Genomic DNA, 27345 nt, shown 5'->3' with positions numbered 1-27345 from the left:
TTTCAATTTATAACAAAAACAGCCAGAAATCTGCATAATACGGACAGTTATAAAGCACAAGACTCGAGATGCTGGCATCAGAAAGTGTAAATGTTTCTTACAAGAAGGTTAAGAAGAAGAAAATAAAATGAAGTTGGTTATTTTGTGGGCACTTTTGGCCGTAATGGTTGTCTTGCCACAATCAGGTATATATTTTGCAGTCATGCTACATTTTTGTTATTTTTTAGTGTTTTAAAAGAAAGTAAACTAACAATCCTTCTCATTTGTATATCATATTGATTTTGTCAAGCCTACAGTGATGAAAGTGAAGCGTTTCGTATCTTCCACCCTGAGTTTCATGCACATCAGAAGAGTGGGGAAAACAATGCAAGAAAACAAGCAAAACGTGATTTGCGTTTAAATTCCAGAAATCCTTGTCAAACAAGTTTTCGTTTTCGTTGTAAACCTCGTAGGAAAACGTAGGTATCGTTGGAGACGCTGGGGTTAGCTGGATGCTTATTCCTTCTTCAAGAAGTGACAATAACAATGTAGCTATGTATGTCGTTGATAATTCTTTTTACTGTAAAAGTCTGTAGAAAATAAAACAAAATTCTGTTTTCGTCACTGAAATTTCTTTCCACTGATACAAATTTAGTCAATTCATGTGTTAAGCAACTTTGTTACCAGAGTCTTGTTGACAGGGGGGGGCTTATAGTTTCCTAGGATTGGTTTTTCCCAGGGTTGTATTTCCTAGGGTTGTTTTCTCAGGGTTGTTTCTCCTAGGGTAAACACGGTAACATCTTCAACTTACGTTGGTATTCACGAGAATCTTACGGAAGAGAAATTTACAGTAAAGTTAAAAAGTACGTCTAACTATTTGCGAATTACTACCTACATATGAAAATACTATCATCGAAGATGGCATGGTGTATTTATAAATTTAAGGTTAAGTCTTTTTCAGATATGTTATATTCCTTTCATGATATATATATAAAATCCTTCAACTTTAATTGTGAGTTGCAACATTTGCTTGAAAGGGACTTTGCTAGCTTTATTTGTTTTAAATTATTTGAACGTGATTGTGGTAGCCAATGACTACTTGCTATGTTCATTATTCAGTTGTCACTATTAAAAGGGACGAAATTAGTAAGTGACAGAGAGGCCGCATTCTTTAATAATTTTTAAATCATTCTAGCCTTGCTTTTTGGCCTTTCTTCCTTTTCTTAAGTGTCTTCAAACCAACAACTTGATCATTGTCATTGTCCATATTCATGATAATTCGAGCACATCTATTTCTGTGCAGATCGTGTTTCATTGAGCACATCCTTCAATTCACAACAGTAATCAAAGTAAGGGCGTACACTATAGCATTCGGATGGTAGTTCATTAACAAGACTCGTTAATCTCCTTAAGTGGCACAGTTAGCGCGATAACTGAGGTTGGTATTCATTCATCCGTGGTAAAATTGAAAAAATACTTGATTTCAAAGAAATTTTTCAATACAACATGTTTTGCATATATGAATCATTGTGCTACCGATTGCTTAAATAAATGCATACACCACACAGGTGTATTAGATTATGATCGGCCAGATTATTTGATCTTTGCTCTCTATTCGTGGAAATGAAAAAATCTTGCCCATTTAATTTACTTGCATGCATTTGTGACAGTGCCAATCCAGTCTGCGAAACAGATCAGCTTATACAGAAATGAAGATGTTAAGGAAAGATGTGTTAAAAGTGAGTGAGATGACTGTTTCTCAGAAGATAAATGCTAGACCCAGTCTTTATAAATACATAAATCTGACGCGGATACATATAATCTATTCACATGTGATAATGTAAGCAAATAACTTCACCGACATATTTGCTTACGTAAATCAAAATACCAATATTTATTTCTTGTCGTATGTAAAATATTCAACACAGATAAATTCTAATTTACTTCTTAATGATAAATATATGTAAAAATGTTATTGCATCATTGTAGGATTTATCATATCGAAGTTATTATAGAAAAGTGATAAGTATATATATGTTCAAAAGAATTCATGACTCGTGTGTAAATTAATTCATTCGACAAAATATCGCCAAATACGATTTACATATTCCACAATTATGAATAAATTTATAATATTGGCATGGAAACCAAAACAAACAGGTTTGAAAAGAGTTAGTTTTTTCTACACAAAAATGATTTGAATACGTACGATGACGTTCTAGCGCGCTAAACCATTGAACAGTAAGTAAAGAGTCAACATTGTACAGAATGGTATTGGAGATGCTTGGTGGCTGACAACCATTGAACTATAATATAAACTGGAATACTAACTCTAATAGTAGTGCTATAAATCATCTGAAGTACACTAAGACGCATTCATATCAGAATATTTTCGTTATTTACCCGAGCTCCTGAGGTAAAACGTATCATGGCAGTTTGTGCAACTGTGTTTTATATAGATCTTTTTTCATTCTTTAAAATTATTTCATGGAAATTGTATCTAGAAACTCAGGTATTTATGTACAATCAGGTATTTATCGTCAGGTATTTATACTTACATTTTATGCATATTTGTTATAACTAAATGCAAAGAAAGACTGTTATTTTATATCATAATGATTTCATACAGCTTACACTGATGAAAATGTTGGTTTTGTTGTGGCTGCTCTAGTGTAAGAATTTATTTCTAACTTTTATCTTAGATACTTTCTCCTTATTTTGTCACTTCTGCTCAGAAAGCAATTTAGTGAAGAAAAGTTTCCAAAAATACATGTGTATTGTAGACAATAGAATAAAGCCAGTGCCGAGTCATAACGTTGCTTAACTGTTAAAAGTAACGTTTGATTCTTGACTACCAATGTTTTCAATTGCTATGCAAAGGCAGCAATCATGAATGTTCTTCATAAAATCGTTGTAGTTAAGACTGCAACTGCTTTTCTCAATATGCCTATATAAGGCTACAAATAGAGATACACCAGTTCACTATAATATTCATTCTATTTTAAAACTATTTTAAATTTGTCACAACGGTCCACGACAAAATCCTTAATTTGCATATTGACAAACTCTCAAGTACTTTACTGTAATTTCATACATGATCATACAGTGCTCATCTCCAAAATCTTGATGTTAAATGCCTCCATTTTGTTTAATACACAACTTCGTCGCGTCGCATGTTTCAACTAAACTATTTCACTGATTAATCATGAAGAAAGCGATTCTCCGCGATGTTATTTAAAAAGGCTGGAAAAAAGGCTGGCAAAGGGAAAACCTTTAACTATAAACATCCCACAAGAACAATCAACTTCTTTTCGCCAAATTTTGCGGAACAACAAGAAACATATGTCATTTAAATCCAATAAGAGATTATTTTGTCAGGTTTTGTGAAAAATACATGAACAATTTACGACTTATTGACATAGCTATACACACATGCTTAAGCTATCCAAGCTAGACCACATACGATATGATAAATTATACAAGTCAGTAATGTATACTGTATGTAAAAAAACTAGCAAGTCTTTGAAATCACATAAGCTGCATGATAATTTTTGAAATTTGCAAAGTGTAATGTTTACCATTGCAATTTACACATTCTAAACATCTTCCGATTGCAAAGAGTAGCTGTTTTTATACACACTATATAATTGTACTTTAAATCAAGTTCAACATCTTTCTTTTTTCATTATTCTGTAAATGAAATGTTAATGTAGATAGTAGTAATAAGAAATCAACATATATTCCTGGATTGCAACCATACTATTGGCGTAGAGTTTTTTTTTATCTTGGGGGTTGGAAGTTTCAGAGGCAAACTCTCTTACTGTGCTCACTTAATTACTCTTGCAGCTTCGTAAATTGTCGGAAAACTACGAATTTACTCAGAAAATTACCAGAAAACAACGGATTATCTTTGAAAATCGTTATTGTTTTGAAAGAAGTGCTGAGCTATGAAAATTGTCATGTCATTGAATTACGATTGATTTCTACTTTCTTTATTATGAAAATACGAAAGTCATAGAATTTTGAAAAAATCACAAAAAGCTCACGAATTTTTGATGTTCATGAGATGTTCATGAAAAGAGCAAAATGTTCACAAATCTATAAACTTTGTTCATAATCTGACAACATGCTGTAACTTGTTTTCAAAGCATTAATACTGCGTCCAGTTTGGTTTAAATTCTACATGTTATGCTAACGTGAGATCAGAAAACAGGATAGAAACCTGAAAGCAGCCCTCTTGCAAAAATTTCAACGGAAAATAAAATCGATGAAAATTCTACATGTTATGCTTACGTGTCGTCAGAAAACAGGATTCAGCTTTAAAATATTCCATTTTCAGCAGCAACAATTTCGAAGAGGTCGCGGCTTTCTTTATACCAGCTTTTGAAATACGCCGACGTTAAAAATAACCAAGAATTAAAGTCCTTTTAATTGTATGACATTTTTTGTGGGATGTATTGTTGGTTTATATATCCATTATTTTGCCTTTATCTGGCTTTGTAGATTCTTGCTATTTGTTGCTTTGCGATAAATGTCTCCCTATTGGTAAATGCTATATTTTGAAAAAGGCTCTTACAACTTACATGACTTGCAATGTTCATAATTTAGAATTTACGTGTCGACTTCACAGGATTCGAATATTCCACGTATCAGCCGCACTTAATATAATTGCACCACAGCAGGAGAGTATAAGCCTTGGCTCTAATTATAAAATTAAAGCAATTTTATGGTTGAATTTGCAGTTTTTGATTGCTGAATTTGAAATATTTTGCATTTTTATTGTACTCCTAGCGCTCAAAATTTTTGCACGTTTCAGCTGTAATTGATTTTCATGAAGGAAAATATAATTGAAATATATATCAATCATCGACTCATTACCATGAGACGAACCTTTGCATCTTCAATTAGTAACAAATACTTTTGTGATATATTTCTATCTTATCCTAAGTACAAATATAATTGCCCAACATAAAACTTTTACATGTTTGTAAATGTAGATCGTCCAGGTTGGTATAGTCCTGAAAAGGACTATTTTTGTTGTTGTTGACTGACGTTTCGACAACCTTAGCGGTACTCATCTTTAGAGTCATAGAGTTTGACTAACGTCAGGTTAGCCGTATTTGTTATCTGGTTCTTACGTAATTGTATGTGTGTACAGGAAATGTGTATTATCATTGTGAATTAGTGTGAAGTGAAATGTTTTTAGTTGTGAAGTGTGATTTAGGTGTGATATTTTTAGCTGTAATGTGTGGGTGTCAAGTGTGTATTGTCAGTGTGAATTAGTGTGAAGTGTAATAACATATGCCGCATAAAAGGGTTTATGTTGGGTAATTTATTTATAGTTAGAATTCGCTTTTTGCCTGGCAAATCCATGGTCAGTTTTGTCACAATAATATTTTTATCTTACAAGTATGATTGCGACATTGCACCCATTTCAGCTTTATCATCATTCATGACTCGAGAGAGCTATAGATTCATAATTGCTCAGTGGGACGTTTGAGATATTTACCCGACGACGTCAGAGTATGAACACTTAGAGTTTTAATCATTACTTAAAATATTTAGTTAAAATATTTGCTTTAGTTATGAATGAAAAATCAAGAAATTGCAACTCCTTGAAATTATAGATGCGGATTTGGAATCAATTGTTGAGCGTATTCTTTCCGTTTTGCGCGATAATCGCTATGGGAACATATCGTAATTTGTTATAATTAGATTGTTTAAAACGATCTATCAAGTAAAACAGTCTTTCAATTTATTACAAAAACAGCTAGAAATCTGCATAATACGGACAGTTATAAAGCACAAGACTCGAGATGCTGGCATCAGAAAGTGTAAATGTTTCTTACAAGAAGGTTAAGAAGAAGAAAATAAAATGAAGTTGGTTATTTTGTGTGCACTTTTGGCCGTAATGGTTGTCTTGCCACAATCAGGTATATATTTTGCAGTCATGCTACATTTTTGTTATTACTTAGTGTTTTAAAAGAAAGTAAACTAACAATCCTTCTCATTTGTATATCATATTGATTTTGTCAAGCCTACAGTGATGAAAGTGAAGCGATTCGTATCTCCGACCCTGAATTCCATCCAGATCAGAAGAGTGGGAAAACGATGCAAGAAAACAAGCAACACGTGATTTGAGTTTAAATTCTAGAACTCCTTGTCATTTTCGTTTTCGTTGTAAACCTCGTAGGAAAACGTAGGTATCGTTGGAGACGCTGGGGTTAGCTGGATGCTTATTCCTTCTTCAAGAAGTGACAATAACAATGTAGCTATGTATGTCGTTGTCAATTCTTTTTACTGTAATAGCGTAAGTCTGTAGAAAATAAAACAAATTCTGTTTTCGTCACTGAAATTTTTTTCCACTGATACAAATTTAGTCAAATCATGTGTTAAGCAACTTTGTTACCAGAGTCTTGTTGACAGGGGGGGCTTATAGTTTCCTAGGATTGTTTTTCCCAGGGTTGTATTTCCTAGGGTTGTTTTTCTCAGGGTTGTTTCTCCTAGGGTAAACACGGTAACATCTTCAACTTACGTTGGTATTCACGAGAATCTTACGGAAGAGAAATTTACAGTAAAGTTAAAAAGTACGTCTAACTATTAGCGAATTACTACCTACATATGAAAATACTATCATCGAAGATGGCATGGTGTATTTATAAATTTAAGGTTAAGTCTTTTTTAGATATGTAATATTCCTTTCATGATATATATATAAGATCCTTCAACTTTAATTGTGAGTTGCAACATTTGCTTGAAAGGGACTTTGCTAGCTTTATTTGTTTTAAATTATTTGAACGTGATTGTGGTAGCCAATGACTACTTGCAATGCTCATTATTCAGTTGTCACTATTAAAAGAAAAGAAGTTAGTAAGTGACAGAGAGGCATCATTCCTTAATAATTTTTAAATCATTCTAGCCTTGCTTTTTGGCCTTTCTTCCTTTTCTTAAGTGTCTTCAAACCAACAACTTGATCAGTGTCACTGTTCATAGTCATGATAATTCGAGCACATCAGTTTTGTGCAGATCGTGTTTCACTGAACTTACCCTTCAATTAACAAAATAATCAAAGTAAGAGCGTACACTATAGCATTCGGATGGAAGTCTACTATTAAGACTCGTTGGCATTGCTGCCCGATAGCTGGGAAAGGATATTCATTCATCCGGGGTAAAATTTAAAAAATTTGATTTCAAAAGGAATTTTTAATATAACATGTTTTGCATGTATGAACATCGTGCTAGAGACGATATAAATAAATATATATAGAACTCAAGTTTACCTATTCGTGCAAATCAAAATATCCTGGCAAATTAAATTACTTGCACGCATTTGTGACAGCGCTAATCAAGTCTACAAAACAAATCAGGTTTGCAGATTTAAAGATGTTGACAAAAGATTTGTTGAAAGTGAGTGAGAATAGATGACTGTTCCTCAGAAGATAAATGCTAGACCCAGTGTATAAATACATAAATCTGACGCGGATACATATAATCTATTCACATGTGATGATGTAAGCGAATAACTTCACGGCATATTTGCATAGGTAAACTAAAATACCAATATTTATTTATTGTCATATGTAAAATATTCAACACAGATAATTCTAATTTATTTCTCAATAAATAATATATGTAAAAATGTTATTGCATCATTGTAGGATTTATCATATCGAAATTATTATAGAAAAGTGACAAGCATATATAAGTTCAAAAGAATTCAAGACTTGTGTATAACTAAATTCATTCGACAAAATGTCGCCAAATACGATTCACAAATTCCACAATCATGAATAGATTTATAATATTGGCATGCAAACCAAAACAAACAGGTTTGAAAGAAGTTAGTTTTTTCTACACAAAAATAGTTTAAAACGTACGATGACGTTTTAGCGCACTAAACTATTGAAAAGCATGTTATTGGAGATGCTTGGTGGCTGACAACCATTGAAATATAATATAAACTGGAGCACTAACTCCAATAGCAGTGCTATAAATCATCTGATGCACACTAAGACGCATTCATATCAGAGTATTTTCGTTATTTACCCGAGCTCGTAAGGTAAAACGTATGATGGCAGTTTGTGCAACTGTATTTTATATAGATCTTTGTTCATTCTTTAAAATTATTTCATGGAAATTATATCTAAAAACTCAAGAAAACTTAAATTTCGGCTTCAAGGATTGCAACAACAAAGAGAGCACTCCAGATTCAAAAGACAGTTCAATGGTGTCAACCTCGTACCCATTGTCCTTTCTCCTGGACACGAGGTTCGTTTCCTACATCAGCCGTTAAATCGACATCTATTATAATTTTGAACATCCCTTGGGCAGCAATGTCGAGCTTTGGTAAAGCCGAATCATAATATATAAATACATTATCATTTCTAATAATTATCGACAAGTCGTGAGCGAGATTTGAGTCATTTGACCTAGTTAATGTACACGACACGACTAGGGTCTGGGCCTCATCAACCTCCGTCGTAAGAGGAGAAGTCTGCGGCCTCTTTAATCTCCATTGTAAGAGGAGAGGTCTGGGGCCTCGTCAATCTCCATTGTAAGAGTGAGGGTCTGGGGCCATGTTTTCAAGGGATCGAATAAGTCTAGCGATATGATCTGTATTTGTGATATTTGCATGACGAAGATGGTCGTGTGAAAGATAGGGTACAATACTCATATCATCGTATCCTTCTTCCAGAAAATTTTCTATGTACATTGGCAGTCCAAGTGACGTCAACCAGTCCACCACTGAACTAAGTTTTCCCACAACATCTGCAGCGAAGCGAAGACTGGAAATATCACATGGAACCTTACAGAAAAATAAAAACCGTTTCATTTGGCATGTCTACCTCTAGTGCGACGATTATTCTACTTTCTGGGCTACGACAAATACAAAAAACCTTCAATGCGGACAAAAATTTACATGTCTCGATTATAAATAAAATGCAAAGGCTAAATTGTACTCAGTCAGATTTTCACGTCTTATCTTAAGCACGAACAAAGACATAACAAGCATATGATCATCTAAATACATAATAATTGAAGTTTTCATCCTTCACACCGCCTTAATGGCTAACATCAAAACAAACCACATCAAACAAGGACTAAATAGATAATAATTGAAGTTTTCATCTTTACACCGCCTTAATGGCTAACATCAAAACAAACCACATCAAACAAGGACTAAATAGATAATAATTGAAGTTTTCATCTTTTACACCGCCTTAATGGCTAACATCAAAACAAACCACATCAAACAAGGACTAAATAGATAATAATTGAAGTTTTCATCTTTTACACCGCCTTAATGGCTAACACCAAAACAAACCATATCAAACAAGGACTAAATAGATAATAATTGAAGTTTTCATCTTTTACACCGCCTTAATGGCTAACACCAAAACAAACCACATCAAACAAGGACTAAATAGATAATAATTGAAGTTTTCATCTTTTACACCGCCTTAATGGCTAACATCAAAACAAACCACATCAAACAAGGACTAAATAGATAATAATTGAAGTTTTCATCTTTTACACCGCCTTAATGGCTAACATCAAAACAAACCACATCAAACAAGGACTAAATAGATAATAATTGAAGTTTTCATCTTTTACACCGCCTTAATGGCTAACACCAAAACAAACCATATCAAACAAGGACTAAATAGATAATAATTGAAGTTTTCATCTTTTACACCGCCACCAAAACAAACCACATCAAACAAGGACTAAATAGATAATAATTGAAGTTTTCATCTTTTACACCGCCTTAATGGCTAACATCAAAACAAACCACATCAAACAAGGACTAAATAGATAATAATTGAAGTTTTCATCTTTTACACCGCCTTAATGGCTAACACCAAAACAAACCACATCAAACAAGGACTAAATAGATAATAATTGAAGTTTTCATCTTTTACACCGCCTTAATGGCTAACACCAAAACAAACCATATCAAACAAGGACTAAATAGATAATAATTGAAGTTTTCATCTTTTACACCGCCTTAAACAAACCATATCAAACAAGGACTAAATAATAATAATTGAAGTTTTATCAAACATCAGGACAAAATCAAACAAGGATAAATAGATAATAATTGAAGTTTTTCACGCCGCCTTAATGGTTAACACCAAAACAAACCACATCAAACAAGGACTAAATAGATAATAATTGAAGTTTTCATCTTTTACACCGCCTTAATGGCTAACACCAAAACAAACCATATCAAACAAGGACTAAATAGATAATAATTGAAGTTTTCATCTTTTACACCGCCTTAATGGTTAACATCAAAACAAACCACATCAAACAAGGACTAAATAGATAATAATTGAAGTTTTCATCTTTTACACCGCCTTAATGATTAACACCAAAACAAACCACATCAAACAAGGACTAAATAGATAATAATTGAAGTTTTCATCTTTTACACCGCCTTAATGGCTAACATCAAAACAAACCACATCAAACAAGGACTAAATAGATAATAATTGAAGTTTTCATCTTTTACACCGCCTTAATGGCTAACATCAAAACAAACCACATCAAACAAGGACTAAATAGATAATAATTGAAGTTTTCATCTTTTACACCGCCTTAATGGCTAACACCAAAACAAACCACATCAAACAAGGACTAAATAGATAATAATTGAAGTTTTCATCTTTTACACCACCTTAATGGCTAACATCAAAACAAACCACATCAAACAAGGACTAAATAGATAATAATTGAAGTTTTCATCTTTTACACCGCCTTAATGGCTAACATCAAAACAAACCACATCAAACAAGGACTAAATAGATAATAATTGAAGTTTTCATCTTTTACACCGCCTTAATGGCTAACACCAAAACAAACCACATCAAACAAGGACTAAATAGATAATAATTGAAGTTTTCATCTTTTACACCGCCTTAATGGCTAACACCAAAACAAACTTAAATGAGATATGATCTTCGCACTTAGCTGGACAATTTAAGCAATCGTCTCAGGACCTGAAAAAATCAGGTGACTCAACGGGATTCGAACCCATGACCTCTGCGGTGCCGGTGCAGTGCTCTGACCACTGAGCTATGAAGTCACACAGTGGTGAGCAGGTCAATATTGTTGGGCTCATGTTTTCTCGTGAAATGAATGTTTTATGCAGTGCGGTGTTTGAAATTAAATGAGATATGATCTTCGCACTTAGCTGGACAATTTAAGCAATCGTCTCAGGACCTGAAAATCAGGTGACTTGGATTCAGAATGACCTCTGCGGTGCCGGTGCAGTTCTGACCACTGAGAAGTCACAGTGGTGAGCAGGTCAATATTGTTGCACATTCATATGACATTCATTTCACGAGAAAACATGGCCCAACAATATTGCACCACTTCATAGCTCAGTGGTCAGTCACCGCAATCCTCGAATCCCTGAGTCACCTGAAGGTCCTGAGACGATTGCTTAAATTGTCCAGCTAAGTGCGAAGATCATATCTCATTTAATTTCAAACACCGCACTGCATAAAAACATTCACCAAAACAAACCATATCAAACAAGGACGACGCGTAATAAAGAAGCTTTATAATGTCATGAAATATTTATGAAAACTCACCGCCTTTTTCTTAACATGATCTAATTTTTCCACCCTTATATGATCCATTTCCTTGGCAACTTCTCTCATCGTCGTCTTCAACTCGCGGGAATATCGATCAACCAGCGTCATGGGAACACCCCATTTACCATTCTGGTACAACAAAAACAACAAGAAAATATTAAAATGGCGGATGTTTGTGATTGGCAAAAACTTGACATTGTTTTAACTATTGAATACTATTTATACATGTATAATAATAGAGACCTACTGTAATGTCACCATTTCTATGATACTTCATGAAATCATAATGTGATGTCATTTATGCAATACTTCATGAAAAACTTATTCTACTAATCACAACCCTTTAGTCTTTGGTCCTAAACATTATACATTTGCGCCACTCTCACATCCAACCTTGCAGGATTTCTACGTATTACATCCGGGGAGGAATGCAAAGAACCTCCCGTTTTCCACATATCTAGTTAACTATTTAACATAAACAGGTTATAAATTAAATCATTGCTCGAAAATAATTTAGCCGTTAATCATTCTTTCCATAAGCATTTTTAAGGAAAATCATTAAGCGTATGTGCAGTACTAACGACTTTCACAACCAAAATCCTACCTGATTTGTATAAGGATCTTGTAATAAATCAACTCCTTCTTCTTCAAGTTTCTTCTCGATCATTTCCAAAAGTTTAGTTCCACTTGGTTTATGGCGGGAAACCCTAGTCGCAGGCGATGGTTTTGGTGGCACCTTCCTTGCCTGCCGTGACGTCAAAACCTGTGACGTCACCTCGCCTTTAGTCCTCGTATCTTGTGTGGCATCTTCAATTAAATTGCCGTTGGCAACAGACAAAAGGGGGGCGTTTCTAGGTAAACTTTTAGATGTCATCGGCTTAGGAGGAAGTTTCGATGGTTTACTTGGGAGAGCCGGCTTGGGTGGTAAAACAGGTTTTCCTCCTTCATGTTGTTTGGTAATAATATCCGGTTTCGATTTCCTATCGATTTGCGGTGATTTCCCGGCACTACCCGAAATGTCCGGGGTCCGCAAACCCGATGGGATGTTTTTACCGATGTTAGCTCGTGGTGGCTTTTTCGATGGCGGAATGGGAGGCTGATTATTGACGTTTTCTTGTGAGTGAGAAAGACTACCCGAAGATACGTTGTTTAAATCCGAGTTGGATATGGTACTGCGACGATTTTGTTCCTCATTCATCTTATTTGTTCTTTTTTTCTCGGAAGCCGCTCGTCGAACATCGTTCTTTGGAAATTTTGAAGACGCCGGTGAAAGACCATGATGAGAAACTGTGAAAGACGAGAGAATATAGGAAAATGTAAATCATAAAAAAAAACATATGTAACTCAGTAATTCAATATAAAAAACACAGTAATTCAATGAAAGTTTCTTCCTCAATAAAAAATTCCGGGGGGGGGAGGAGTGTGAAGCGCACATATACCTTGAACGTTTGTATCAAATTCGACACTACCACTGGAACAAAGCTAAAACGGAACAAAATATAGTCACGATTACACATTCACGAAGACATTCTTAGGATAAAATTCATGCTAAGAAGTCGCCTTCATTTATTATAAAAAGAGTGTCCAAACGAGTAGCGAAGGTCTGAACGGAAGATATTGGAAAACATGAAAACTAAACCTACAGTTTCACTACTGTCAGTGTCCACTCTGTGTTTGCGAGATAGTCCTGGGGTTGAATTTGGTGATGAGTCCGAGGCAGTCGAAGATGGGATATTGCTTGTGCTTTGAGAAATGTCCACGTTAGAATCTGAAAAATTGTGATAAAAATTATGATAAATTGGTTTCATTTGACAAGACAAAGTAGCAAGATGTCGCAAAACACGTGATACTCCATGTGCAGGACAAGCTTGTTGACTGTTAATGGCGCGCTACAACATATTTACTTCCGGTCAATTTTCATGTTAAGCCTAGTTCACATATAGTTGTAATTATTGTAATACAGTCGGCGATGATGGTTTAAAACAATTACAAATATATGTGAACGCCCGTTGTAATTGTTGTAATTTAATCGCAGACAAATCGGGAGCTGTTGAAGAAGTCGAATCCTGTTCAATCTCTACAACAATTACAACAGTCGCCGACTTAAGAAATTTATACTGAACGCTAATCGGCAATAGCAATTTCATTTCTTCTTTTCATTTCTTTTACGATAAATCATCAAAATCCTTGACCAAACCTTGCCAATGAGAAAGCTTGTCAAAAACCTAACCGGGCGTTTTTATGAAATATAAGCGATGAAAAGCCGCATGTAAATTTGACCCTAGTTTGAAAAATCGCCTGAATTACAACTATATGTGAACTAGGCTTTAGACATGCTTGACAACTGCAATTGGCAACAAACATATTTACTTCCGGTTAATGTCTATGTTGGGTAAGCTTGATGACAGTCATTGGTGTAAAACAACGTATTTACTTCCGGTCAATGTCAACGCATGACAGACAAGCTTGATGATTAAAGTAAATGGTTTGAACGCGGGAGTATCGTTACATGTTTGTAAATGTAGATCGTCCAGGTTGGTATAGTCTTGAAAAGGACTGTTTTTGTTGTTGACTGACGTTTCGACAACCTTAGCGGTAGTCATCTTCAAGCTTGATGATTGTCATTGGTGTAAAACAACACATTAGTAGGTTATAGTTTGTGTTATCAAAGACGAACCTGTGTAGAAAGTTGATGTGTTACAAAGTTGAACAGTTGACAAACCTGTGTAGAAAGTTGATGTGTTGCAAAGTTGAACAGTTGACAAACCTGTGTAGAAAGTTGAGGTGTTGCAAAGTTGAACAGTTGACAAACCTGTGTAGAAAGTTGATGTGTTGCAAAGTTGAACAGTTGACAAACCTGTGTAGAAAGTTGATGTGTTGCAAAGTTGAACAGTTGACAAACCTGTGTAGAAAGTTGATGTGTTGCAAAGTTGAGCAGTTGACAAACCTGTGTAGAAAGTTGAGGTGTTGCAAAGTTGAACAGTTGACAAACCTGTGTAGAAAGTTGAGGTGTTGCAAAGTTGAACAGTTGACAAACCTGTGTAGAAAGTTGATGTGTTGCAAAGTTGAACAGTTGACAAACCTGTGTAGAAAGTTGAGGTGTTGCAAAGTTGAACAGTTGACAAACCTGTGTAGAAAGTTGATGTGTTGCAAAGTTGAACAGTTGACAAACTTGAGTAGAAAGTTGATGTGTTGCAAAGTTGAACAGTTGACAAACCTGAGTAGAAAGTTGATGTGTTGCAAAGTTGAACAGTTGACAAACCTGTGTAGAAAGTTGAGGTGTTGCAAAGTTGAACAGTTGACAAACCTGTGTAGAAAGTTGATGTGTTGCAAAGTTGAACAGTTGTCGAATTGTATACTTTCCCAGGGGGGAGCTTGTTAAATAGCGTAGTCTATTAGATAGGGCAGGCTTCTTGGAAAAGGGGCTTGTTAGAAATAGAGTCATATGAGATACCACGCTAAATAAAGAGTATAAATCCATTCTTACATAGCTACTCGTACCTTCTCAATTGATCCCATGCTTCCTCCGATGTTATTTCCTTATTTTTTATTTTCCTCATCAATTCATTCCTGTCCTTTTCAAACAATTGTATATCGGAAGCCATTATCTCTGAATTATGTCCGCTGGATCGACGCTTAAAGCTGCTTCGACTGAAAATACCACCACCTTTCTTCTTCTTTGAATCTTTCCTCTCAGCCCCCTGTAAATGGTAACCACGTTCTAAGTTTGCTATAGTGAGGAAGTACCCCCCTGATTCGATTAAAACTATATACCTATTACGGGTGTGAAAGTGTGAGATGCACCACTTATCTCATGAGCACAATAACTAAGGTGTTAGAAAATACAGCGATTGCTTTACAACCGAAAGCTTAGCTAGCATTGATAATTGGTTGTGGTGAGAGGAAAGATATTCAGGTATACATGTTTTTTAATCCGCAGAAAACAATTGATTTCAATGAAATGAACAAGACAGAACATGAATATTTGAATTTTGCACCCCCACCCCCACGCAACAACGAACACCAGGCCGGCTACGTCACTGTGTACAACAAGAGTTAAAATGTTTCTCAGCAGGGTTTATCGAAATTGCACTAAATACCCTACAATTGTTGATGTGAATAGATCGTATACCAAAGTCAAGGAAGAAAACAAATTTATACTATGTCCTTGATTTTGGTTGATCTTTTAAACGAAAGCGAATATTTCGCATTGCACATTAAGTTGACAAGAGGTTTCAAAACGCGCGGCCATCCCGAGAGTTTTGTCTTGATATGAAATATTTAGAACATTAACATTGTTTTTTTTACAGTGAATGAACATTGAAATATTTGCACAGCAGCTCTAAATAAACGGTCTTGCTACGTAACATATGCATGTGACATAAAGTAAAACTTGTAAGAAAAGCGAGTGGACTTCATCCAGGATCCTTTACTGCTAACAAACGACGTTTGATGCTTCGTTACAAATCTTTTTCATAACTAATTAAAGGCAGCAATCATACATGTTCTCCAAAAGTCATTGCTGTTAAATTGGCAACGAGGAAGGACTCTTCTAGATCTCTTTCTTTGCATGCATACAATGAGCCATAGAGATATGCCGGCTAACTTTTACTTTCTTTCAGTGTACATCGTGTGACTTTATTGTTGGTCATTTTTGCTTTAAACAAAAATTTTATTCGGAATACTACAATATTTATCTATGTTAATGTTCTTCTTCATTAACCATGACCTTCCAAATTACTTAACAAAAAAAGATACTATTCCGTGCAGATAATCCCAAAACTTCTTATTCTCTGTAAGGCGTTTTTGAAATCTTAAATAGGATTTAAAAAGACTGTGCTGCATTATGCAAACCGAGGATATCTTTGGATGAACTCGAAAGCAGATCAGTACAAGCCCTAGGATGAAAGTCGAGAGTTCGCACCTGCGCAAGAGTTCTCGTAAACGTCTCCAGGATTTGTATAATTAAATCATGAAAAAGACCATCTTTTATGTCCTCTACAAATAAATAATAATGCGAAACGATTAGATATAAAATAAATATTCGAATATTTCTTCTGGCACGTATTGATTTGCAAATTCTCTTTGATTGGTTTTTTGATTGAGCACAGATCAGTTTGCACAGGCTAATGCAATTTCAGCTATTGACCAAGCAGTGCATGCGTTGTAATAAATCATTTTATAGTTTTGCGCTTTATCTTTCAAATTCAGACGAACCGTGTTACGCGATCAACCGTTAAGCAGTCGAGGGACAAATATGAATCAATCTTTCTCCAAATAATATCCATGTTAAAGCCACTGAGCTACATACTATTTTAGTGACCTTTATTAGACTGTCATCTCTAGTAATAGATCGTGCTCACCTTTCCCAAGTCCCATAATTATTCATAGTTTTGAAACTTTATAAAATGGTCGAGTGATATCATTGTGTGTATATACATTTGTAGTCTCTGATTTTTTAATTAACCTTAGATAAAATTCAAAGTTTCATTTGGTTTTTTATTGGCTTTTTTCTACATGCACGGATTAAATTAAATTGTTGTTAAATTCATAAATTTTATTACTTGCCTTTTATCACATCTGTGATTTTCTACAACAGTTGTACGAAGCAATCAAGAGATATCAATATCATCGATTGAGGATGACTGCTTAGCACCGGATTGACTAAATATATCATGATTTACATGATAATGTGGTTCGCCTGGAAACCAGAAAGAAACACTCTTGCAAAAATTTGAACGGAAAGTAAAATCGATGAAAATTCTACATGTTATGCTAACGTGTCGTCAGAAAGCAGGATTCAGCTTTTAAAATATTTCATTTCAGCAGCAACAATTTCAAAGAGGTCGCGGCTTTCTTTATACCAGCCTTTGAAATACGCCGACGTTAAAAATAACCAAGAATTAATGTTTTAATTGTGTTTGACATTTTTTGTGGGATGTATTGTTGGTTTATATATCCATTATTTCGCCTTTATCTGGCATTGTAGATTCTTGCTAATTGTTGCTTTGCGATAAATGTCTCCCTATTGATAAATGCTATATTTTGAAAAAGGCTTTTACAACTTACAAGACTTGCAATGTTCATAATTTAGAATTTACGTGTCGGCTTCACAGGATTCGAATATTCCACGTAACAGCAGCACTTAATATAATTGCACCACAGCTGGAGAGTCTAAGCCTTGGCTCTAATTATACAATTAAAGCAATTTTATGGTTGAATTTGCAATTTTTGATTGCTGAATTTGAAATATTTTGCATTTTTTGTACTCCTTTTGACTCCTAACGCTCAAAATTTTGCACGTTTCAGCTCTAATTGAATTTTATGAAGGAAAATATAATTGAAATGTGTATCAATTATCGACTCCTTACCATAAGACGAACCTTTGTATCTTCAATTAGTAACAAATACCTATGTGATATATTTCTATCTTATCCTAAGTATAAATATAATTGCCCAACATAAAACTTTTACATTTTTGTAAATGTAGATCGTCCAGGTTGGTATAGTCCTGAAAAGGACTATTTTTGTTGTTGTTGACTGACGTTTCGACAACCTTAGCGGTAGTCATCTTCAGAGTCATAGAGTTTGACTAACGTTAGGTTAGCCGTATTTGTTATCTGCTTCTAACGTTATTGTATTGTGTGTGCAGGAAATGTATATTATCATTGTGAATTAGTGTGAAGTGAAATGTTTTTAGTTGTGAAGTGTGATTTAGGTGTGATATTTTTAGCTGTAATGTGTGGGTGTCAATTGTGTATTATCATTGTGAATTAGTGTGAAGTGTAATAACATATGCCGCATAAAAGGGTTTATGTTGGGTAATTTATTTATAGTTAGAATTCGCTTTTTGCCTGGCAAATCCATGGTCAGTTTTGTCACAATAATATTTTTATCTTACAAGTATGATTGCGACATTGCACCCATTTCAGCTTTATCATCATTCATGACTCGAGAGAGATATAGATTCATAATTGCTCAGTGGGACGTTTGAGATATTTACCCGACGACGTCAGAGTATGAACACTTAGAGTTTTAATCATTACTTAAAATATTTAGTTAAAATATTTGCTTTAGTTATGAATGAAAAATCAAGAAATTGCAACTCCTTGAAATTATAGATGCGGATTTGGAATCAATTGTTGAGCGTATTCTTTCCGTTTTGCGCGATAATCGCTATGGGAACATATCGTAATTTGTTATAATTAGATTGTTTAAAACGATCTATCAAGTAAAACAGTCTTTCAATTTATTACAAAAACAGCTAGAAATCTGCATAATACGGACAGTTATAAAGCACAAGACTCGAGATGCTGGCATCAGTAAGTGTAAATGTTTCTTACAAGAAGGTTAAGAAGAAGAAAATAAAATGAAGTTGGTTATTTTGTGTGCACTTTTGGCCGTAATGGTTGTCTTGCCACAATCAGGTATATATTTTGCAGTCATGCTACATTTTGTTATTACTTAGTGTTTTAAAAGAAAGTAAACTAACAATCCTTCTCATTTGTATATCATATTGATTTTGTCAAGCCTACAGTGATGATGAAAGTGAAGCGATTGGTATCACCGACCCTGCGTTTCATAAGGATCAGAAGAATAGGAAAAACAATGCAAGAAAACGTTACCGTGTGCGTTTAGATTCTCTAGCTCGTTCTTATCCTCGTTTTCGTGCTAAGTTCAATCCTCGTATGGAAACGTAGGTATCGTGGAGGCGCTGGGGTTAGCTGGATGCTAATTCCTTATTCAAGAAGTGACAGTAACAATGTAGCTATGTATGTCGTCGTTGACAATTCTTTTTTACTGTAATAGCGTAAGTCTGTAGAAAATAAAACAAAATTCTGTTTTCGTCACTGAAATTTTTTTCCACTGATACAAATTTAGTCAATTCATGTGTTAAGCAACATTGTTACCAGAGTCTTGTTGACAGGGGGGCTTATAGTTTCCTAGGATTGTTTTTCCCAAGGTTGTATTTCCTGGGGTTGTTTTTCTCAGGGTTGTTTCTCCTAGGGTAAACACGGTAACATCTTCAACTTACGTTGGTATTCACGAGAATCGTACGGAATAGAAATTTACAGTAAAGTTAAAAAGTACGTATTAACTATTTGCGAATTACCACCTACATATGAAAATACTATCATCGAAGATGGCATGGTGTATTTATAAATTTAAGGTTAAGTCTTTTTCAGATATGTAATATTCTTTTCATGATATATATATAAGATCCTTCAACTTTAATTGTGAGTTGCAAATTTTGCTTGAAAGGGACTTTGCCAGCTTTATTTGTTTGAAATTATTTGAACGTGATTGTGGTAGCCAATGACTACTTGCAATGTTCATTATTCAGTTGTCACTATTAAAGAGAAGAAGTTAGTAAGTGACAGAGAGGCCGCATTCCTTAATAATTTTTAAATCATTCTAGCCTTGCTTTTTGGCCTTTCTTCCTTTTCTTAAGTGTCTTCAAACCAACAACTTGATCAGTGTCACTGTTCATATTCATGATAATTCGAGCACATCAGTTTTGTGCAGATCGTGTTTCACTGAACTTACCCTTCAATTAACAAAAATAATCAAAGTAAGAGCGTACACTATAGCATTCGGATGGAAGTCTACTATTAAGACTTGTTAGCATTGCTGCCCGATAACTGGGAAAGGATATTCATTCATCCGGGGTAAAATTGAAAAAATTTGATTTCAAAAGGAATTTTTAATACAACATGTTTTGCATGTATGAACATCGTGCTAACGACGATATAAATAAATATATATAGAACTCAAGTGTACCTATTCGTGCAAATCAAAATATCCTGGCAAATTAAATTACTTGCACGCATTTGTGACAGCGCTAATCAAGTCTACAAAACAAATCAGGTTTGAAGATTTAAAGATGTTGACAAAAGATTTGTTGAAAGTGAGTGAGAATAGATGACTGTTCCTCAGAAGATAAATGCTAGACCCAGTCTATAAATACATAAATCTGACGCGGATACATATAATCTATTCACATGTGATGATGTAAGCGAATAACTACACGGCATATTTGCATATGTAAGCTAAAATACCAATATTTATTTATTGTCATATGTAAAATATTCAACACAGATAAATTCTAATTTATTTCTCAATAAATAATATATGTAAAAATGTTATTGCATCATTGTAGGATTTATCATATCGAAATTATTATAGAAAAGTGACAAGTATATATATGTTCAAAAGAATTCAAGACTTGTGTATAACTAAATTCATTCGACAAAATGTCGCCAAATACGATTCACAAATTCCACAATCATGAATAGATTTATAATATTAGCATGCAAACCAAAACAAACAGGTTTGAAAGAAGTTAGTTTTTTCTACACAAAAATAGTTTAAAACGTACGATGACGTTTTAGCGCACTAAACTATTGAAAAGCATGTTACTGGAGATGCTTGGTGGCTGACAACCATTGAACTATAATATAAACTGGAACACTAACTCCAATAGTAGTGCTATAAATCATCTGAAGAACACTAAGACGCATTCATATCAGAGTATTTTCGTTATTTACCCGAGCTCGTGAGGTAAAACGTATCATGGCAGTTTGTGCGACTGTATTTTATATAGATTTTTGTTCATTCTTTAAAATTATTTCATGGAAATTATATCTAAAAACTCAAGAAAACTTAAATTTCGGCTTCAAGGATTGCAACAACAAAGAGAGCACTCCAGATTCAAAAGACAGTTCAATGGTGTCAACCTCGTACCCATTGTCCTTTCTCCTGGACACGAGGTTCGTTTCCTACATCAGCCGTTAAATCGATATCTATTATAATTTTGAACATCCCTTGGGCAGCATTGTCGAGCTTTCGTAAAACCGAATCATAATATATAAATACATTATCATTTCTAATAATTATCGACAAGTCGTGAGCGAGATTTGAGTCATTTGACTTAGTTAATGTACACGACACGACAAGGGTATGGGCCTCATCAACCTCCGTCGTAAGAGGAGAAGTCTGCGGCCTCTTTAATCTCCATTGTAAGAGGAGAGGTCTGGGGCCTCGTCAATCTCCATTGTAAGAGTGAGGGTCTGGGGCCATGTTTTCAAGGGATCGAATAAGTCTAGCGATATGATCAGTATTTGTGATATTTGCATGACGAAGATGGTCGTGTGAAAGATAGGGTACAATACTCATATCATCGTATCCTTCTTCCAGAAAATTTTCTATGTACATTGGCAGTCCAAGTGACGTCAACCAGTCCACCACTGAACTAAGTTTTCCCACAACATCTGGAGCGAAGCGAAGACTGGAAATATCACATGGAACCTTACAGAAAAAATAAAAAAACCGTTTCATTTGGCATGTCTACTTCTTGTGCGACGATTATTCTACTTTCTGGGCTATTACAAAAACAAAAAACCTTCAATGCGGGCAAAAATTTACATGTCTCGATTATAAATAAAATGCAAATGACGATGTCGCAGCTTTTTTAGAAAGTTTCAAATTTCAGTGAAATTTTTAATTGCGTTAGTTTTCATTCGAGCAAAAAAATCTCAACGTTTCAGAAAGACAAAGTTTCACAAAGACAACGTTTCACAAAGGAGCTGCTGACAAAACAACGACACATGAAAACCTACAATAAATAAATTCTTTCAATAATGGAGAAAAATCATGCGAACCGAGGCTCAATTGTACTCAGTCAGATTTTCACGTCTTATCTTACGCACGAACAAAGACATAACAAACATATGATCATCTAAATACATAATAATTGAAGTTTTCATCTTTTACATCGCCTTAATGGTTAACATCAAAACAAACCATATCAATCAAGGACTAAATACATAATAATTGAAGTTTTCATCTTTTACACCGCCTTAATGGTTAACATCAAAACAACCATATCAATCAAGGACTAAATACATAATAATTGAAGTTTTCATCTTTTACACCGCCTTAATGGCTAACACCAAAAGAAACCATATCAAACAAGGACGATGCGTAATAAAGAAGCTTTATAATGTCGTGAAAAATTTATGAAAACTCACCGCCTTTTTCTTAACATGATCTAATTTTTCCACCCTTATATGATCCATTTCCTTGGCAACTTCTCTCATCGTCGTCTTCAACTCGCGGGAATATCGATCAACCAGCGTCATGGGAACACCCCATTTACCATTCTGGTACAACAAAAATAAGAAAATATTAAAATGGTGGATGTTTGTGATTGGCAAAAACTTGACATTGTTTTAACTATTAAATACTATTTATACATGTATAATAATAGAGACCGACTGTAATGTCACCATTTTTATGATACTTCATGAAATCATAATGTGATGTCATTTATGCAATACTTCATGAAAAACTTATTCTACTAATCACATCCCTTTAGTCTTTGGTCCTAAACATTATACATTTGCGCCACACTCACATCCAACCTTGCAGGATTTCTACGTATTACATCCGGGGAGGAATGTAAAGAACCTCCCGTTTTCTACATATCTAGTTAACTATTTAACATAAACAGGTTGTCAACAATCATATAGTTATAAAGTAAATCATTGCTCAAAAATAATTTAGCCGTTATTCATTCTTTAAATAAGCATTTTTAAGGAAAATCATTAAACGTATGTGCAGTACTAGCGACTTTCACAACCAAAATCCCACCTGATTTGTATAAGGATCTTGTAATAAATCAATTCCTTCTTCTTCAAGTTTCTTCTCGATCATTTCCAAAAGTTTAGCTCCACTCGGTTTATGGCGGGAAACCCTAGTCGCAGGCGATGGTTTTGGTGGCACCTTCCTTGCCTGCCGTGACGTCAAAATCTGTGACGTCACCTCGCCTTTAGTCCTCGTATCTTGTGTGGCATCTTCAATTAAATTGCCGTTGGCAATAGACCTAAGGGGGGCGTTTCTAGGTAAACTATTAGATGTCATCGGCTTAGGAGGAAGTTTCGCTGGTTTACTTGGGGAGAGCTTGGGTGGTAAAACAGGTTTTCCTCCTTCATGTTGTTTGGTAATAATATCCGGTTTCGATTTCCTCTCGATTTGCGGTGATTTCCCGGCACTAGCCGAAATGTCCGGGGTCCGCAAACCCGATGGGATGTTTTTACCGATGTTAGCTCGTGATGGCTTTTTCGATGGCGGAATAGGAGGCTGATTATTGACGTTTTCTTGTGAGTGAGAAAGACTACCCGAAGATGCGTTATTTAAATCCGAGTTGGATATGGTACTGCGACGATTTTCCTCCTCATTCATCTTATTTGTTCTTTTTTTCTCGGAAGCCGCTCGTCGAACATCGTTCTTTGGAAATTTTGAAGACGCCGGTGAAAGACCATGATGAGAAACTGTGAAAGACGAGAGAATATAGGAAAATGTAAATCATAAAAAAATCATATGTAACTCAGTAATTCAATATAAAAAACACAGTAGTTCATTGAAGTTTTCTTCCTCGATAAAAATTCCGGAGTGTGAAGCGCACATATACCTTGAGCGTTTGTATCAAATTCGACACTACCACTGGAACATAGCTAAAACGGAACAAAAATAGTCAGGATTACATATTTACGAAGACATTCTTAGGTTAAAATTCATGCTAAGTCGCCTTTCGTTTATTATAGAAAGAGTGTCCAAACGAGTAGCGAAGGTCTGAACGGAAGATATTAGAAAACATGAAAACTAAACCTACAGTTTCACTGCTGTCAGTGTCCACTCTGTGTTTGCGAGATAGTCCTTGGGTTGAATCTGGTGATGAGTCCGAGGTAGTCGAAGATGGGATATTGCTGGTGCTTTGAGAAATGTCCACATTAGAATCTGAAAAATTGTGATAAAAATTACGATAAATTGGTTTTACTTCACAAGACAAAGTAGCAAGATGTCGCAAAACACGTCGTGATACTCCTACACTCAACGTCGGCATCGCATTGTGTGTAGGACAAGCTTGTTGACTGTCAATGGCGTGCTACAACATATTTACTTCCGGTCTATTTTTATGTTAAGCCTAGTTCACATATAGTTGTATTTTTTGTATTTCTGTCGGCGATGAAGGTCTACAACAATTACTTGCAACTATATGTGAACGCCCGTTGCAATTGTTGTAATTTAATCGCAGACAAATCGGGAGCTGTTGAAGAAGATGAATCTAGTTCAATGTCTACAACAATTACAACAGTCGCCATCTTAATTTATACGTGAACGCTATTCGGCAATGGCAATTTCATTTTTCTTTTCATTTCTTTTACGATAATACATCAAAATCCATTGACCAAGCCTTGCCAATGAAAAAACTTGTCACAAAAACCTAGCCCGGGCGTTTTTTATCAAATATAAGCGATGAAAAGCCGCATGTAAATTTGACCCAGTTTGAAAAAATTGCCTGAATTACAACTATTACAACTATATTTGAACTAGGCTTTAGACATGCTTGACAACTGCAATTGGCAACAAACATATTTACTTTAGGTTAATGTCTATGCAGGGTAACCTTGATAACAGTCATTGGTGTAAAACAACGTATTTACTTCCGGTCAATGTCAACGCATGACAGACAAGCTTGATGATTGTCATTGGTGTAAAACAACGTATTTACTTCCGGTCAATGTCAACGGACGACAGACAAGCTTGATGATTAAAGTAAATGGTTTGAACCCGGGAGTATCGTTACATGTTTGTAAATGTACATCGTCCAGGTTGGTATAGTCTTGAGAAGGACTGTTTTTGTTGTTGACTGACGTTTCGACAACCTTAGCGGTAGTCATCTTTAAGCTTGATGATTGTCACTGGTGTAAATCAACACATTAGTAGGTTATAGTTTGCGTTGTCAAAGACGAACCTGTGCAGAAAGTTGATGTGTTGCAAAGTTAAACAGTTATCGAACCTGTGTAGAAAGTTGATGTGTTGCAAAGTTGATCAGTTGACGAACCTGTGTAGAAAGTTGATGTGTTGCAAAGTTGATCAGTTGACAAACCTGTGTAGAAAGTTGATGTGTTGCAAAGTTGAACAGTTGACGAACTTGTGTAGAAAGTTGATGTGTTGCAAAGTTGAACAGTTGACAAACCTGTGATGTGTTGCAAAGTTGAACAGTTGACGAACCTGTGTAGAAAGTTGATGTGTTGCAAAGTTGAACAGTTGACGAACCTGTGAAAGTTGATGTCTTGCAAAGTTGAACAGTTGACGAACTTGTGTAGAAAGTTGATGTGTTGCAAAGTTGAACAGTTGACAAACTTGAGTAGAAAGTTGATGTGTTGCAAAGTTGAACAGTTGACAAACCTGAGTAGAAAGTTGATGTGTTGCAAAGTTGAACAGTTGACAAACCTGAGTAGAAAGTTGATGTGTTGCAAAGTTGAGCAGTTGACAAATCTGTGTAGAAAGTTGATGTGTTGCAAAGTTGAACAGTTGACGAACTGTGTAGAAAGTTGATGTGTTGCAAAGTTGAACAGTTGACAAACCTGTGTAGAAAGTTGATGTGTTGCAAAGTTGAACAGTTGACAAACTTGAGTAGAAAGTTGATGTGTTGCAAAGTTGAACAGTTGACAAACCTGAGTAGAAAGTTGATGTGTTGCAAAGTTGAACAGTTGACAAACCTGAGTAGAAAGTTGATGTGTTGCAAAGTTGAACAGTTGACAAATCTGTGTAGAAAGTTGATGTGTTGCAAAGTTGAACAGTTGACGAACCTGTGTAGAAAGTTGATGTGTTGCAAAGTTGAACAGTTGACGCCGATATTCTTGAATCTTTTGTCTTTGGTGATTTTGATCCTTTCGTTGAACCTTTTGATTTGATTTTATTGTCCCGTTTGTTGCCAAATCTACACAATATAACGACAATTCATTACGATTTATACAACTAACGAATTGGATGAATGATTCCAACTGATTCAATGGCAGCGTTAAGGTTGACAGAGATCCAATATTATCCCGAATTATCCATATATTATCAAAGACGACCAAAAGAAGAAAGAAATTATTTTACAGTAATGTTGAGCAATTCTTGATGAATGCTTTTCAAGAGAATGCGATCATTATTTTTTGTTTTCTCTCAATGAGCCATTGATCACATGAAGATAGAACCACAACATATATTTGTACAGAGCAACAACTTAACGCTTGGAAATTAAAATCGGAAACAAACGATCAAAAACTTCCATGATTACAGACATTCCATCGCTTTTTAGATCACTGGTGTAGACTTAATAACAGAACATTTTCTCAGTAGAAGTCTTGTTGGAGTGATGGGTTTATTAAGAGGAGAGCCTATTAGAGAAGTGACTTATCTGAGAGAGGAGGCTGATTAGACAGGGAAGCTTGATAGAGAGGGAAGCTTGTTAGGGAGAGAAGGTTGTTAGAGAAGCATTAGAGAGCTTACTAAAGAAGGCGAGCTTGATATACGAATTGTATGCTCTCCCAGGGGGGAGCTTATTAAATAGAGTAGTCTATTTGATAGGGGGGGCTTCTTAGAAAAAATGGGCCTTTTAGAAATAGAGTCATATATGAGAAACCACGCTAAATAAAGAGTTTATAAATCTAATCTTACATAGCTATTCATACCTTCTCAATTGATCCCATGCTTCCTCAGATGTTATTTCCTTATTTTTTATTTTCCTCATCAATTCCATCCTGTCCTTTTCACACAATTGTATATCAGAAGCCAATATCTCTGAATTATGTCCGCTGGATCGACGCTTAAAGCTGCTTCGACTGAAAATACCACCACCTTTCTTCTTCTTTGAATCTTTTCTCTCAGCCCCCTGTAAATGGTAACCACGTTCTAAGTTTGCTACAGT

The 27345-nt window shown here is 35.0% G+C and overlaps 2 protein-coding genes and 3 long non-coding RNA genes across 5 annotated transcripts; 3 read left to right on the top strand and 2 right to left on the bottom strand.

Moving 5' to 3' along the window:
• The first annotated feature begins 33 nt into the window (after window positions 1-33).
• On the top strand, window positions 34-609 carry LOC124441398. The gene is made up of 2 exons (XR_006946965.1): window positions 34-185; window positions 290-609. It is a non-coding gene; the product is annotated as an uncharacterized LOC124441398 (long non-coding RNA).
• A 4844-nt stretch (window positions 610-5453) lies between these two features.
• LOC124441397 lies at window positions 5454-6334 on the top strand. The gene is made up of 2 exons (XR_006946964.1): window positions 5454-5912; window positions 6017-6334. It is a non-coding gene; the product is annotated as an uncharacterized LOC124441397 (long non-coding RNA).
• A 1180-nt stretch (window positions 6335-7514) lies between these two features.
• LOC124441547 lies at window positions 7515-16961 on the bottom strand. Its single transcript, XM_046992024.1, has 10 exons — window positions 16946-16961; window positions 16507-16580; window positions 15084-15283; window positions 15037-15040; window positions 14890-14974; window positions 13226-13350; window positions 13022-13064; window positions 12187-12869; window positions 11580-11711; window positions 7515-8785 (listed from the first exon to the last, which is right to left on the bottom strand). The coding sequence occupies exons 1-10, from the start codon at window positions 16959-16961 to the stop codon at window positions 8522-8524; spliced, it is 1626 nt and encodes a 541-aa protein (XP_046847980.1). The 3' UTR covers window positions 7515-8521.
• Window positions 16962-18891: 1930 nt separating this feature from the next.
• LOC124442965 lies at window positions 18892-22427 on the top strand. The gene is made up of 3 exons (XR_006947447.1): window positions 18892-19009; window positions 19113-19669; window positions 21780-22427. It is a non-coding gene; the product is annotated as an uncharacterized LOC124442965 (long non-coding RNA).
• LOC124442964 (SAM and SH3 domain-containing protein 1-like) lies at window positions 20665-23528 on the bottom strand. The gene is made up of 3 exons (XM_046993483.1): window positions 23235-23528; window positions 22613-22744; window positions 20665-21890 (listed from the first exon to the last, which is right to left on the bottom strand). The coding sequence occupies exons 1-3, from the start codon at window positions 23502-23504 to the stop codon at window positions 21627-21629; spliced, it is 666 nt and encodes a 221-aa protein (XP_046849439.1). The 5' UTR covers window positions 23505-23528; the 3' UTR covers window positions 20665-21626.
• Window positions 23529-27345: the final 3817 nt, after the last annotated feature.

Source organism: Xenia sp. Carnegie-2017, unplaced genomic scaffold (genome assembly GCF_021976095.1).
Source record: "Xenia sp. Carnegie-2017 unplaced genomic scaffold, XeniaSp_v1 HiC_scaffold_20, whole genome shotgun sequence".
Taxonomy (NCBI): domain Eukaryota; kingdom Metazoa; phylum Cnidaria; class Anthozoa; order Malacalcyonacea; family Xeniidae; genus Xenia; species Xenia sp. Carnegie-2017.
Note: the sequence above shows the minus strand (reverse complement) of the source record. Positions and strands in the feature narration are given on the sequence as shown.